At 41.1% G+C, this 16,955-nt stretch overlaps 1 protein-coding gene across 1 annotated transcript; it reads right to left on the bottom strand.

Annotated features, from left to right (window-relative positions):
- Positions 1-5,825: 5,825 nt before the first annotated feature.
- On the bottom strand, positions 5,826-16,611 carry LOC113118460 (B-cell lymphoma/leukemia 11A-like). Its single transcript, XM_026287663.1, has 3 exons — positions 16,194-16,611; positions 13,477-13,809; positions 5,826-8,884 (listed from the first exon to the last, which is right to left on the bottom strand). Exons 1-3 carry the CDS (start codon positions 16,243-16,245, stop codon positions 7,359-7,361), a joined length of 1,911 nt encoding a protein of 636 aa, XP_026143448.1. The 5' UTR covers positions 16,246-16,611; the 3' UTR covers positions 5,826-7,358.
- Positions 16,612-16,955: the final 344 nt, after the last annotated feature.

Here is a 16,955-nt window from a genome sequence, read left to right as displayed (position 1 = left end):
TATATAGGTGCATGCGTGTCTCAGAATCTAACGCCCTTTTTTAATTTTAAAAGGAATTTAAATTAAACAAAAATGAACTTTTGTTATAAATGTGTGTGCGTGCGAGCGTGTACCTACTTAATATTTTGGTGACAAATTTGTACAAAACCTAACAAAATCGGCCAAAACCTCCATTTGGGGACGTCCTCATTCGTAAAACTAGTTTAAAATTAACTGTAAAAACGCAAAAATGCAAAAAAAAAAAAAAAAAAAAAATGCTGTGAGGGGTAGGGGTGGGTTTAGGGTAAAAAGTGTATAACTATCTGTATTTTAAAACAATAGAAGTCTATGTAATGTTCGCTTTTAGATAGCTAAGTGTGTGTGTCTGTGCGCGTGAAATAACACTTTCATCACTAGATGGCACTGCAAGCCACTACCCTCAGTCTCACAGTTCTAGTTCTCAGTTGAGTTCTAAGTTGTGGATTGTTATTCTAAATGAACACATTAATGCCAATTTCTTACCAGTTATGTTTTACTGACTGGATAATCTAGTTAAACGACACCCTTCTATAAATAAAGCACAACAGGGTCTAATTGCCATTGCTTGCACATATAATCCAACACAAAGTAGATTAAACAATCATTTAATGATTATATATATATATATATATATATATATATATATATATATATATATATATATATATATATACATAGACACACACATTTGTACCAATCAAATCACCTGCTCTCAAAACTTTGGCTTACTTTCACTAGCTGCCCACGCTTTGCTAAAGACATTCGGACAAGCTTACAGGGGCTAAATAAACACGGCTCATAATGAGGGGCATGTGAACAATTGCTCACGATTAACTCTGTTAGTGATGCCCATGTTCTATATGGTCTTTCAGTTAGAGAGGATTATTTCGTCACGACAAAGGTCGCTGACCCACCCAGAACATTATCACACTCCCGTCACGTCCACGACCCCTACTGCTCCCACAACCCAAACCCAGAGCCTATCTGCTCACAGGCATCAATTAACACCAGTCGTTCCCAGGCACTGCTGCGGTGCCCAATGCAAGGATGCATTAGAATGGGATGAAAGAAGGTCAGGAGGTCAACAACAGAAAGACAATTACTCTATATCTTGCTATTAAACTATCCTGCATCAGTGTGTCGCTTACTAGCAGTATTTTCTCTATTTAACCACCTCTAACTATCTCTGTACATTTGTGTCTATTCTCTCTCTCTATTTAAAGACATACATATGTAGAAAGAACTCAGGCATGCAATGCGCTCAGTGATTAATTGAAACATCTTATTTACATCTACTCTTTCTTCCTTCTTTTCCCAGTCTTATATTTAGACGCTGTATTCTGTGCAAGAAACTGAAAAGGTGTTATTTTGCGAGGGGCGAAGGACAAGTCAGTTAACTCATGTAAGTATGGGTCGATCCCTCGGGGCAGGTCACAGCATTGTGAACCTGACAAAGAGGCCTGCAAGCTCTTCTTTGCAGAAAAAAGCCTAGTTCAACCAGTCTGTCTGTCCAGCGTCAGACGGCTGTTTTGACCTGTATCTTGCTCAATCCCCCCCCATTTACTCAATATCACACACAGCTTGTTTGGGAGGTTATGAAGGAGTGGCATATAATTCTTGTGTGTGTGTGTGTGTGTGTGTGGGAAGGCATAGGTGTTGCACAGGTTTCCTGTCACCTAATTTGACCTTATTTATGCCACATTTGTGCCAGGGCTAGAACTATGTGATAGTCTTACCACAGTTTACAAGTCAGTTTCTAAATATAGCTAATTTACCATTCAAAAACAAATACTTTTATTCTGCATGGAAGTTTTAATTCATCAAAAGAGATAGTAAAGACATCTCTATATAAAATAAACTTTGTATTCATTAAAGAATCCTGAAAAAATGCATCACTGTTTCCAAAAACATATTAAGCAGCACTGCTGTTTTCAAAATTGATAATAATACAAATGTTTCATGAGCATAAAATCAGCATATTAGAGTGATTTATGAAGTATCCTCTGAGACTGAAGGCTGGAGTAATGGCTGCTGAACATTCAGCTTTGCATCAAAGAAATAAATTAAATGTTACTTAAAATGTACTAGCATTTCACAACTTCATATATATGTATATATATATATATATATATATATATATATATATATATATATATATATATATATTTTTTCTTTTTCACAATATTAGAAAACAATTTATGTTTACTAAGACTGCATTTATTTGGTTGGAAATACAGTATATTTGATAAGAAATGTAAGATTTAAAATCCTATGATTCTATCATTTGATCATTACTGAATTACCAAAAATTACTAATCTGTCAATTCATTTTCTGATTTAAAAATGGTGCATTTGGGCAGGTGTAATGTTGGCGGCCAAACACCAAAGATTTTCATAACAAAATTTTTAGGAATAACGCTGGAATAAATTAAAGTTTTACATATATTAAAATAGAAAACAGTTATTTTACATTGTAATAACACTGTTATAACATACACTACATACACACACACACACACATATATATAAATTTTTTTTTTTTTTTTACTGTATTTCTGATCAAATAATGCAGCTTTGGCGAGTATAAAACATTCTTGGACGTGAAAATCCTAAATTCTAACAACCATCTAGTTTAAAGGGATATTTCAACAACAACAAAAAAGTGAAAATTTAATTTTCAGGTTAAAAAAATCTGAGTTAATCTCATTTGCTGTTGGCAGCCAAACACCACTGATATTCAAGTGTTCTTCCTCTTGTTTTTTGGGTACTGTTTTTCAACTATATATTTTAAAAAGTCTCCACTGCAAATCTAACAACATACTAGTTCATGATAATGTCTGCATTTTTGAGTAAACTCTTCAAACTGCTCAAAACAGCTGCATGAACTTGTTTTGTAGAAAAATCATTGTGGATGTGCTTGGAAATGATCACAATGAAATGAAATTTGAAATGCCAAACCACTTCCACCACAGCCGCTGGGAATGTTCTGGGGTGTCAGTAGAAATAGGATTATCACCTTGTTTTTTGTGGTGAGATGGGTCATGTTTTTGTGGCTGCTCCCGCCGTGGCACTGTGGAATTGTCACAGACTGTATGTGGACAGCTGGACCGTTGTCTTCCTCTCCCACACAAGGCAACTAAAGCATCGCTGTGGCAGGGGGGTTAATTTTAGGGTTCAGGTTTCTCTCTGTGGTCTTTGCGGAGGAAAGGATGGACGTTACCACAAGGAGGAGGAGGAGGATGGTATTGGATGCAGGTTTGGGGAAAAGGATAAAAGAAACACTAGAGAGCTTTTCTGTGGTTTATCTTGTTCACACAACCTTCCTTTGCCCATTCCCTCCCTCATTTCCCTCCATCTCACTGATACTATCACACCAGAAATAGTCCTGTGGGAAGAAAGGTGAGGAATTCAGTAGTATTAAAAGTATGTTGAAGAATGAATTTGCTTTTAAATCAATTAATAATAGTTATAATAATACCATACATTCTGTCTCTATTAAGTTTTGCCTGCAGTGCATAGGTCTCCATTATTATTGCATATAAAGGTCTGTACATGCACAACTCTCCTAATAATGCAATGCTATGCAGCTATTTAATTGTCTGCAGATGTGCATCTGATATGATCTACTATTCGTAAATCTACCAGCCTGCCAATCACCAACCGTCTCACTATTCACATCAGGTTTCATGAGAACTAGTTTTGTATCTTGTGATCTCGCCATGAAGGAAAGTGATTGCAGACAGCAGCAGTTAGAGCAGGGGACCTAGACCCCTAGGGAGTGTGCTACATTACTACAAGGGGATTGCAAATTATTGTTTGATCTAAAAAATAATGATAATAATAATTACAACGTGACGAAAAGACTTCATTGAGGTTTAAAGGTTTTGCGAAATGTTGTTGCTTCTCCTGCAATGTGTTATTAAATAATTTAATGTTTAATTATTTAAATATTTCATAAATAAAAAATAAAAAAAAATGGAAGGAATTAAAATAATGTACCCTTTCCCTAATATAGGTGATAAATCAATGCACTAAATCATAGTTTAGAAATTTTATCACAAGTCAATAATAAGAAAAACTTTCCCCAAGCAATTAATTTTATAATTTAGTACTGATAAAAATATCCAGTTTATAGATGAACAATATCATTCGAATGTATATGCAGTATAAGCATCACATAACTCAAATTTAAGACAATTGTAAATAAAAATGGGGGAAAAATGTATTCTTAACTTAATCAATAACAGGCAATAAATCCTTATGGATAGAAAATATTATATGAATGCATATGCAACCTCATAACACATGTAAAAAAAAAAAAAACACATTTAGATATAAGAAATTGAATAAAAATGTACCCTAATCAATGCAGGTGATAAATCAATATCTATATTAATGTATTAAAATATACGTTTTCATGCATAAGGAATTTAATCAACATAACACAATATGTGAACGGATATGGTACTATTTGTATGCTAAAAGCCAGACAATCGGTTTTATACAATATAACAGGGGCCCCCTACTCTGTCTCTCTATTCAAAAGGGTCCTTAGCCTGATTTAAAGGTTTCTGTCAATGTCTGGAGAGCTTTGGAAAGACATTGAATGTCTTGAGAGCATTGTAAAGACATTCATATGAAGACGTTCATAATGAACAGGGTTAAATGCATTCAGACATTTCCCACCCTGAGAAGACGCGCAGGTTAAGATGTAGGTTTGAGACCCCAAAACCACAAACTTTCCCTTTTTACCCAGCTAGCAGTGCTAGGTAAGTGGGGTATTTATTGTGGTCTGTGCTCGAACTCAAAACACATCTCGAAGCCCACACATGCACCTGCAGGTTTGCTCGGTCAGTTACGTCACCACGCCCTGACAGGAATACCTCATCGTGATTGGTCAGTAAAGATAAACACGGGCCAGTCCCAGCTCAGAGGGGCGACTCGTTTGAAAAAAGGTGCAGAGAGGCGGCCCAAAAGAGACAAAGGGCACCTGGGAATGTTTTCGTCTGCCAGAGGCCATCTTAACTCGGAGAAGCTCGTGTTACATTATGTAATTGGGCCCGTGCGGCCACCAAATGGTGCGTGGCGGGGATGGGTGTAGGTTTTGATAGAGGAGAAGCGATGCAGGTCCCAGGGCGATCACCTGTGATTCGGAGTAGGGAATTTTTGCAGAACTCCCGGAGTTGTAAATGACGTTCCGGACCCCTCCCTCACGATTCGACATCTTTCTCCCGTTCTCCGAAATGGCGATAATTGGCGTCGGCGATGGGGTGAGGGCTACATATGGTCCCTTCAATCTAACCTCCCCCAGCCCAGGCTGAAAGCTCATTAAAAAGGTTGCTTGTTAATGAGCTATAGGGATCACGGAGCATCCCACTCATTAGGGGGGCCAGAGATACCGGTGTGAAGGTTTTGTGCCATCACAAAAGAAGAGAGCTGTTAAGACGACTCCGCTCCCCTCGGGTTTCTCAACATCCCGTTTCAATTCTCCAGCCTTGTCTTCATCATCTCTCCAGATGCTTGATCACATTTTTTAGTCACTTAATCTACCTGTCGATCTCATCTATTCCATCTAACCCTATTCTTAGAAAGCCAACCGGAATGACCCAGCGGTATATTCAGATACGACTGTACTACTAACAGAAAATGACTCAACAACAGCCGTTAGAGGAGAGTGGTTTATCTCTCCAAATACTGGTGAATTTGTGATGTGATCTGAGACATGTAGCGGCAGGTTCGACTTCACCTTTTGTTCCGTCACACTTTCTGGTTCTCACATACTGATCATACTGACACACAACACACTCTGACTGTGCCTCTGTCTTTTAATTGTCATACAAATAGGCATGGAAATACAAAATAAACAGCCAAGTTGTGGGCCACGCAGGGAATTCTGGGAGATTTCACATAAGACATGACATTTCAAATCAACAGAAATTATTATAACAAATATACAGAGGACAAAAAGAGCTTTGTTTTCGTTGCTCCCTGAAGAAATGGACACAACTGGATGTCCAACTATATTCACATTTGTTGATACAAAAACTTGCTTATTACATTTGATCATTATACAATTTTTTTTTTTTTTACCATACAAACAAACTGTAACGTAATGGTTCCCTGACATTGATAATCATATAAAACTGTAACAAAGCAAACATTCCCTGTATAGATTTATGATATATCTGGTCTCGAAGTCTCTCACACAAACACAAGTGCTCTCTCAATGGGTCCACCGTCCAACACGGTTAGTGCTGTCGTTTCTTACCCAGTTTTCATCAGAAATTAGGCTTTACATTCGAATAACCACATTTATATATATATAAAAAAAAAACATAGCATTTCGATGTGCTCGGCAGTAAAGCAACAATCTGTAAACAAACTAAACAGGCTCACAAAATACAAGGAAAATTCATTTCTTGTGCAGTATTAAAGGCTATATTAACAAGTATGTGATAATTGTATTACAAAATGTCAGCACAAACTAAAATATATATTTACACAATGACATTCTAAATGGCAAACAAATGCACTTTAACAGTAATAAGTGACAGTGAACATATATTGCCACAGACCCAATCAGTCCGATTTAATATACAGTATCAAAAAGGAAACAACCCTGTAAGATAGCTAGGAAAACATAAGCTCAAATCTGTCTACTGTCTATTAACTAGACCGTGGTGTACAATCCTGCTCCTGGAGGGTCAATCTCTTGCAGTGTTTAGAACATCCTATTCTGACTAAAAGTTCCAGTAAAGGTCCTGTAGACTCTGATTAGTTGTTTCAGGTGTGTTCGATTGATTGGAGTAGGAGCTAAACTCTGCAGGACAGCGTCCCACCAGGAGCAGGACTGTACACCCCTGATGTAAGACCACCTCCCATTTTTGATTTTTATGAACCATGAACCTTTAAGGCTCTGCGGTAGAGTGCCACAACAGTGTAATCCCACTTCATAACTGCACTGTAGAATTCAAAAACATTGGTAGATCACCAGATCAGGCTGCTCAGGCTTTCTGTGCGATTGTCTTAAGCTCCAAAAAAGGCGACTTGCCACCATCTCCATATACTCTTGGACTGTGCTCTGCTAGTTGCAAATCTGGGTTCGAAGTGCCTTCACGATGACGAAGAGCTCAGAAGTCCTCCATTATTGCATGACAGGATTGAACAGTAGGCACTTGTACTGATATGAGAATCTATCAAGCCTCGGACAGTATCAGCGTCTCGAAGTGCTGTGGTGAATTCTAGAAAGGTCTCGGTTTTTTGATAAATTGGCATACTGGGTTGTGGGCAGAAGATCATCAAGCTTGGTGGTTTTGGCCATGATCAGTCATATGCTATGTTTATACTGTGGTTTGACCTAATGCCACAGTGCTGCTGGTTTCCTCAGAGGTAGGTAGCTCATCAGTGCTGACCCTCATCTCTGCATCCTCCTCTCTGAGCTGCTCTGATAAGTCCGCATTGGATTCGGTGAGCATTGTGATGGGAGCTCCCGATTGGTCACTGACGGAGTCATCCTCCAATTGGATGTTTGGGCCGTTGTAATCAGTAAGCGGGCCCTGGCTGTAGGCGCCGGCACTGGCATGAGTGAGTCCATGGACCTTCTTGAGGTGTTTCTCCAGCGTGGCATAGACGGTGAACGGAACAGAGCATAGCTGGCACTGAAAAGCAGCACGTGTCCCACGGGCGCCGTGTGTTTTCATGTGGCGTGTGAGTTTGCTGCTTTGTGCGCAGGCGTAGCTACAGAGGCCGCAGCGGTACGGTCTTTCGCCCGTGTGGCTGCGCCGGTGGACCGTCAGGTTACTGCTGTTGCGGAAACACTTCCCGCAGAACTCGCAAGCCTCTTCTTTTTTCTTCTTGCCCCCTCCGGTGGTGACCTGCTTCCTTTCGTTCTCTCGCTGCCAGTCCTGGAGCATCTCCACGGCCTCCACCTCACCCTCCCATTCGCCTTGAGGATGATCTTCCCGTTCTGGACGCTTTGGTGTGCAGTTGCCGCTGGCGATCCCGCTCTCGCCGCTTCCACCTGTATCTCCGCTCTCCAGAGAGCCCTCTGAGGGGCTGCCATAGGGAGATGGGTGCTGCGGTTCACCGTGACCCTCTTCATCGGCTTCTCTCGGGGCTTGATAGTACCGCAGCAGATTGCGATTGGACTGCGATGATGTTAAGATGACAGTAGTACCTCCTGGAGGCTTCCCAGCCTCCGTACTTGCTCCGTGTCCAATGGAAATCTCATTATCTCCCTGTCCACCAAGTTTTCTGTCCTCATCTGCACTGGCAGAGTTGGGATCAGTTTCCTGTCCAGCGGTAGGGCGGCGGTGACTCCTCATGTGTCGTGCCAGTTCACCGCTCTGGGAGAACGTGAGCTGGCACACGCCGCAGTGGTAGGGCCTATCGCAGGCGTGGGTGCGGCGGTGGGCAGACAAGCTGCGCATAGATTGAAAACCCTGGCCACACAGCTCGCAGGAGAAGGCTGCGTGAAGAGGCAGAGTTGAGTGTGGAAAAGGTGAAGCGGCCGGTGGAGATTGGGACGGGGAAGGTACTACTCCGCCGTTGTTGCAGCTCACCTCCGCCAGGCGCTGCAAACACATGGAGAAGTTCAGGCCCTGAAGATCACGTGGTGCAATGCTGGAGCCGTGGAGAGGCTTGTGAAGGGGGGCGGATCGCCGAGAGGACGGCTGGAATGCAGAGGCCAGTGCGGCGCCCAGGTGACGTGGATCCATGGTGGCTGCCGGTTTTGACGTCTGTACAATGCTGTCATCCTCCACCTGGTAGATGTTGAGGGAATGTGCGTTCTGAGCATGCTGGAGGAGAGTCCATGCACTGGAGAACACATACTGACACACCTGGCAGGTGAAAACGGAGGGCTCTTCTGTTATGAAAAGAGAGAGAGAGAAAAATGCATCAGTAAACCAACCTAAAAGCCACATTTACATGGTAAAATTACTCAAAACACATTAACAGATGGCATTTTTTAAATAGCAGTACATTCAGGAGATTCAGTGTGGGTCAAATGCAAACAAACGAAGCCTTTCTCACGCTTTATGACCCTGTATATTTCTAACAAAACATGCTGAGTGGATTGGAAAAATGTCTATCATAATGACATGAAACATCTGAAAGAAAAGGCTGCAGGCGAACTTGATCATTTACAGAAAACAGAGCAAAACCGGTAAAACCACAAATACATGTGAAAACAGGCTAGGTACAGTCCAAGGCTATGTTTAGAAAAAATGCTACCGAGCTTCTTATGGCATATTGCATTGCTAAAAACTATATTAAAATTAAACAAACTGCTGAAATGCAACAATAAATGCTTCTAACAGGTGCAATGTTGTCACATGACCTCAATACACTGCATGCTCATTTCAGTGATACCATCTTGGTTTAATTTATATAGCAGCTTTAAATCAAATTGTGAATAAATGTCAGTTTTCACCATTCCAATAAAATATTCAAGAAAGAGAAATTATGGTGAATGTGATTTCCTGCTGTAACGTGTTCATATCATATTGAAACAAAATCCAGAGGCAGAAACTCATATTTTGTTTTGTAACACTATGATTTATTTATATTGTGACATTAAGAAATTGTTTTTATAATTAATAATTGCCTACTGTAAAATCAAATATAATATCATGCATTGTTTAAATTGTAAAGTATTTATATCATGGTTGAATATAAAAGGGAAAAGAAAGAACTGTCAAAACGTTTGACCATCATTTTCCATGTAGCTAATTTTTTTTTTTACTTCTAATCTACATATGCATCCTGCTACAATAGCTCCAGTAGTATGCTACAGTCTACGTCACAAAAACCCATGCATCACCTCACGAGAACACGTTTTCCTCATTCGTCTAATTTTTTCAGGCAATTTTTTTTTAAAGAAAGCTTCATGTCACAAACCCCTGCAGGTGTCAGAGCAATAATGAGCTGGTAATAGCGCCGCTGTTGAGTCAGACCGGAGCAGAAAGCCTTGCTTGATTAAAGGTGTGCTCACAGGAGAGCCGGATGACTGCGGAGAGAAAGATTGAGACAGAAGCAAATGAGCTCGGATGGGCTCCTTTAGCAGCTCTGGTGGTATTTTTAAACGTGGTTAGCTTTGTCTCTATTTCAGAGAGCCGCTCGCCAATTAAGCTGCAAATTGCTAATTAGTGGAACGGGGCAAACGAAGGTTTTATGCAAATGAGTCCTGACTCAACCTTCTTGATAAATGGGGCCTGTCTGCAAAGAGGATCCCAAAACTGAGAGGAAAATTCATTTCATTTTTTCCATTCTCTTACAAAGGGTTCAAAGCAGAGTGCTATAAGCCTCTTTTACATCTCCTCAAGTCAAAATCCTTCTGCATTTTATTGGGAGGGGGCAAAGAAGAAGATTAAAAAGAGCCTCTACTATTCTGTGCATGGAGAAGAACTCGAGTCAAAAATCAAAAAGCCGATCTCTGCGCCGCGGGGACAGAGGTTAAAATGGAGATGAAAAGGGGAAGGATGGAAGAATAGCATTTCATTTAAGAACAATAAGAAATGGCTGCGCAGGTCACGAAAAACAACTGAAAAATCATCGCCCCTGTGACTGCACCTTCACCCCCTCCAAACAACTCCCCTTCTGCTCCCAAATCTCTCCCTCGGGTGGAGAGTGCGAGGAGGGTGGAGGGGGGCTTTTGTCTCAGGGTCTTGGAGTGAAACACAATACCCAGCCTGTCTCGCTCTCCTCTCTCCCTTTCTTTCATTCTTTCCCCTCACTCTTTTTTGTAAGGATTCCCATTTGGCCCAGGGTAGCAATTGCATATTAAGCAGAAGCAATAACCGCTAATTAAAAATGCAGATTGGCTGAGAGTGCTAACGAGCAGCAGGCAGAATCTTCTCTCTCTAGGGAACACAGTGAGAGAGAGAGAGAGAGAGAGAGAGAGAGAGAGAGAGAGAGAGAGAGAGAGAGAGAGAGAGAGAGAGAGAGAGAGAATAAAGGGACAGTTGAAAGGAAGAGCAAAGAGAAAGCTGGAGGAAATAAAAATAAGACTATTGATACATTGTCTACACTAATTCAATAATCCATTCCACTGCACTGGTGTCTCCAAAATCTCTCTCTGTCACTCTTTTTCACACACCCACCCACTGACCCACACACACACACACACTCCTGTCTGATGGGTTGCGGGCTAACTGAATCTTCATTGGATGAGTCAAAATGAAAGCCTATATACAACACACACAAAAACGCCCTCATCCACCCAAGCAGCACAAAAATGTATCGTTTTTGGGGTTCCAAGATTTGCCAAGAATTGGGAAACTTTTAAACTCTGCCACCCATAGAACATAATGTTTTCCGACCAATACAACTACTTTCAAACCAATACAGGTTATTCAATTATTTGTGTTTTTACAGTATATATTAGCATTCAAAAAAATCTAAATCAAAATGTTAAATGATTAAATATCAAGTATGGGGTTTTATTCTAAAAAGCAATATAAATAATATAAAGGGATAAGCAATATGCTACCATTATAATATATCTAACTACACAATAAAATACATGTGGTAAAAATGGTACTTACTTTTTCTATGGTTATGATTTTTAAACTTTGCTTTTTTAATGCTGTAACCTACATCATATGTGATCCCTATCCCTACAAATTATATGTAAATACTTAAAATAGTTAGGGACTCTTAAATTAGTGTGTTTGCTTTTGCAGTGCCATTAGCTACCATTTTAAAGATCGCTTTCTTTTAAGAAATGACTACTACTTTCAGCAAGGATGCATTAAATTGATTGACAGTAAAGACGCTTACATTGTTACAGTATTTCGATTTCAAATGAATGCCGTTTCAACCATTTTCAACATAATGAGAAATATTACAGATCTGGCAACCAGAACCTGTCCATTACAACAAAAACAATTCACCATTCACTTACCCTCATACATTACAAGCTCATTTTCAAGCAAAACTTTTACACATTAAACGGTTTCTTATCAGACCCCATCTCAACTTATTTCTTCTGTCACTGAAGCCTCAATCTTTGCGTCAATAATAAACCAAGAACTATATTTTGCACCTCTCACCCCGACACCTTCATCAGCTACATACACCTTCACACACACACAATAAGAGGCAAAAGGGACTGAACCCCATGCAAGAAACATGGACGGTCGGAAGTAGAGCACAAAAAGGAAGGAAGCGCAAACATGTGTACGTATAGGAGGAAGTGACCCGAAAGCAAAAACATGTTTCGTTGATAGCAATCAATAATCATTTTATTGCCTCTATAAACAGTAAGTTATCACAAACTAATAAATGTTTGCTTTGCTCATGCTGTAGAGTGAAAGAATCCTGCCCATATGAGGAAGCAGTTCAGGTCACGGTTCAATAGCATCACGCTGAGAAACACCAACACCTGCACAGGCCGATGAGTCCCTTTAGGGCCAACTACTGCACTGAAACACACTCTTTGACACACACTCACTACTGTAACACACACCCACACCAACATCCTGTTGAGCAGTCAAAATTCTTCTCTTACGACTCTTAAAACTAAAGCTTTGCTTCATTGAAGAACCTTTAGCATCCATGGGAACCTTTCCTTTTCTCAAAAGGCTTCTTTGATTATTAAAAAGTGTTCAAATATTAAAACCGGCAAATAACAGTTTTAGCTGTTTTAATTAGTATTTATTTCTACACATCTTTTGCTTCTGAAGAAATTTATAAATCAATTGGATTGCTTGGTGTGGTTTTCAAAGCATCAACTTTAGCTTTCCTGTACACTTGCATTATATAGACTAAGAAATTGATTATTTATCTTAGTTGTGTTCATCTGAAGAAACAAACTGATGAGAGAATTTCCCGTTACGATAAGAGCGTCCCATTACAAACGGTTCTTCTATAAAGTTTAGCAAAAACCCCTCTTTTTTTTTAAGACTGTACGATGCTTCAGCAGGCAACAGATTCAGAACTCAAGGTCAACAACGAAAAAAAACAAAATCCATCAAATTTTGAGACTTTTTTAAAATAGCGCATTAAGAGGACAGAAGCGAAGCAATTCACATAGGACTCTGGGAATAACACACACCATGTCAGCACCTGCTATGACTGACAGTGCTGGAATAATGAGGGGTTTGAGGAAAGTGTGTGTGTGTGCCGCTTCTCCGAGAGCTCTGGGAGTTTGGTGGCCTGACTGTGCCGTGTTTACCTGGCCACTTCACCTGAGAGACAGAGCTAAGGAGATGCTCAGGTGTGCTCAGGTGCCTTTCCGCCGTCCCCCAGGGTGCATGCATAAGTGTACGTTTGCTCGCGTGCGTAGCAGAACTGCCTATCTCTTCCACACAATTAGGCCTGACATCTCTAACTCTCCAACTCACCAAGGCCTCAGTGCCACAGCAACGGCAGCCTAATGAGCCGGACTGGGGACAAGGTCGTTAAATGAGGGGACAGTTTTACAAAAAAAGACACTAATTAACACCTAGAACTCACCGGCTCGGGTGGCCTCCACCCGCACACCTGGCTCTTCCTTCAATCTCCTGTCCGTCATACGCCGCAGCTCCACGTAACCCGCCTCCACCTGCGGTCCTTGGCCGAATCGCTGCGTCCTATTGGCCGGAGAGGGAGGAGTGTGGACCTGAGGCCTGGCTCTGGCTGTGTCGCACCCGCCCTGTTTGTGCTCGATGAAGGTGAGGATGTGGGCCAATGGGAAGGCTTGACCACACTGGCCACATGTCAGCAGGTCACGGCCTCCATCATCGAGCTGAGGCATCTGCTCAGGGGACGGCGAAGAGTCGGCGGGGATGACGGTGGAATCCGGAGCGTCTGTGAGCGGAGCAACACACAGAAAAGCTGTAAAAACACTCTTTGTTCAGAGAGTCCCTTGGAGCTCTTGAAAGGACCTAACTGAGTGGCTTTGCAAAAGCCTTGTTTCTCTTCTAATGTGCTACTTTCAGTTCTCTGCAATCGTCTGCGTACTGCTAAACTGTCATCATCAGCACAGCTCTGTCTGGTCAGCAGATACTGACCACTTCCTGTGTCTCTGCCACCAAGGTCTGCTTTGCACAGGAAGTAGCGCGATGCAGCTCCGACCCGCTTGAGCAATTCGCCAATTAGTGCATGCTGATGTATCAGGCACATTGCACTGTAGTCGTCCTACCACGCTCACAAGTCTGCTGATCTAAACAAGGTGTCTTTCACACCACTCATAACCGCTGTGGAGAATTAGCGATGCAGTATGTAAATCTAGACCGGCCAAAGCTGAGCCAAACAGGATTTTGCTACCAAAACTATGAAAAAAGCCTACTTTGAGTGGGTTAATACAAACTTTTAAAAATGTATCTGTGCCTAAACTGAAAGTCACTTTAATATTTTGTCTCTTAGTGCATATAATGTTGTTTTTACACTGCAAATGTGGCACAGAAGCTGCATTTAAGTGCATTTAAACTGGATAATGCTAAACAGAGGATAATTTAAAATTAATTCTTGAACAGAAAGATTAAACTATAACAACTCTGCAATAATAAAGGCAACGTTTAAGAATGCAGTGTTGATGCATTCATTTACACAGCAGCACCAGGGCCCCCTGAGGTGGATCAAATCTGCATATTTTAAAACATGTTATGTGTAATTTAAATTTTTGCACATAGTGAATTAATGCAGACACAGATCATAGGCTGTGCACCTTGGCTGTGTAGAAACCTCAAGTTAAGAGAGGAACTTGCCCTTTGGCCTGGGTATCGCTGCTGTGATCATGGGCTCAAGATCACTCACACACACACACACACACCTTGCGCCCTGGACTGGATCCACCTGCCCGGGCTAGGCTGTCCATGCCGATGCAGGTACAGACAGTCCCGGGGAGGGGAGGATTTCACTGGTGGTTACTCAAAAATGTCACCTTTCCTGTTTCAACAGCTCTGGTTGTTTGTGCCGACACGCAAAAGGCGCGGCTGCTCTCTCTCTCTCTCTCTCTCTCTCTCTCTCTCTCTCTCACACACACACACACACTAGTAACTGGAAGTCCGACTCATTTAAGTGAATCGGTTCTTTCGAGCAATTCGTTTCAAGCGTTCAGCGGTTGTCAAGGACCACGTGATAACGGGAAAACGTCTCGCTGTGGGGATATACTACATGCCCAAAATAGTTCTGTACAGCCATTTATAGGCACATTTGCGGTTTATTACGGGTATTAATGTGGATGTTTATAATTTGTGTTTCTCAGTTCAACTGTAGCCTCGATTTAGCTTAGTCAGTTAGAACCTAACTGTAATTTGCATTTGCATTATAAACAACACTTAAATTAAATAACATCTCAAAATTAAATAAGTTAGGGTGTTAAAAATGCAATAAAAAAAAAACAACAGTCTCGACGATTATAGCTAAAAATCATATTTTAGTACGTTTAATCTGTAGTCTTTTTCTGCTATTCGGTTTTTAAAGTAACGTTAGCTGCTTTTTAGCCCCGTCAGTGAAATCCTTCGTTCAACCGAGTCATTGAATAAATCCGACTCACCAATTAAACTAGACTCAAGTCTTGTGGTCAGGTGAGGCTCGCACAGCTGCCCACAGTTAGAAGATAAAACAAACAACACAAAGATCCTGTCATGATCAAAACAATATTTCACAGCAAAATGTACACCCATACGTTTCACAGAGTCTATGTTTATCAAATCAATTATTTATATCCATAAACAAACAATATTCAAGCGAAGCGCACTTGTTAAAATAACGTGTTCACTGCCATCAGAAAATTTGGATTGGTTTAAATAAAATTAAACCTAACGGAACCGAAATTCAAAGTAGACGCTAAGGTATGAAAGTGACGACACTAAACAAAGATATTGTGAAGATGCAATAAGGAAGTGCTATGTTATTGCTCCAACTCGGTCTAAGAAACTTAAACCGAAAATCCCTTAAAAAGCCCGTAAATATAAAACTGGCACAGAATGGCTACTGATACGACACTGAAGGCTCATCAACGACACGCACAAATAAAAACATGAGGGTAAAGTTATGTTCTTATTATTATTATTTCAACTCCAATGTCAAGTTCTATACACGCACGGGATTGAGCCACACACCACGTGAAAAGTTATTACATTGATTACTGGTTACCGACCACTCTCACATTATTCAGACAAGGATCCCCATTAATATGTGCATTTTAGCGTTTAAATGTGGATAAAGTTGTCTTAAATACAGCTTACCTTGCATTGCGCTCAGGTGTTGCGGTCTGCTGCCGAGTTTACGTCTGGACATAGTGAGAGAAGGTCCTCTGAAACTACAGCAGAACTAAGCGGACTCTATAAATCTCATAAAACGGCAGTGATGTGTGACTTGACTGTCGTTCAGTGCTGTGGCCGTCGGTGTTCAAGTTCACACTGTCTGCTGGCCCTACAGGAGACGACGAGGAGGAGGAGGGCATGAGCAACGCCTCCTGCCCGCCCATCATCATCCTCCTCATCCTCCTCTCTCTTATCATAATTGACCTCGTTAATCAACTCTGCTTAGGCAATAGCATCAGGGCCACTTTAAATGATCCGAACTCTTTCTATTTCTTATCTTTCTGTCGTATTGGAGGAATGATGTAAAAAGTCGCTTTGATGGCGCGCAGCAGCTGCTTTGACACCAATAAAATGTTCTGGTTAAGGATGTGGGTGAAGAGGAAGTGGCTTTATCGAGGTCGGCTGAGACAGGTGTTTGTTTTGCTGTCCGGCTTATTTCGAAAACCAAAGTAACTGTCTGTTTACTTTCAGACACTTGCTTCTCTTTTGTGGAGGGCGGGGGTGAATGCAAGACTGAAATTTGTCTTCGTGTATATGAAGTGGTCAAATTACCTTTCAAAATAACAGCAATCTTTGTCGAATCACACGTGTTTGTAACAGCGAGGCGCGCCATCTGGCGGTTACAATAGGTAGCGGTTGTGACGCCGTAGAAAATGCGTTTTTGTTTTCTGTTCACGAGTAAAA

This window comes from Carassius auratus, chromosome 18 (genome assembly GCF_003368295.1).
Source record: "Carassius auratus strain Wakin chromosome 18, ASM336829v1, whole genome shotgun sequence".
Taxonomy (NCBI): Eukaryota; Metazoa; Chordata; class Actinopteri; order Cypriniformes; family Cyprinidae; genus Carassius; species Carassius auratus.
This window is presented reverse-complemented; position numbering and strand designations above follow the sequence as displayed.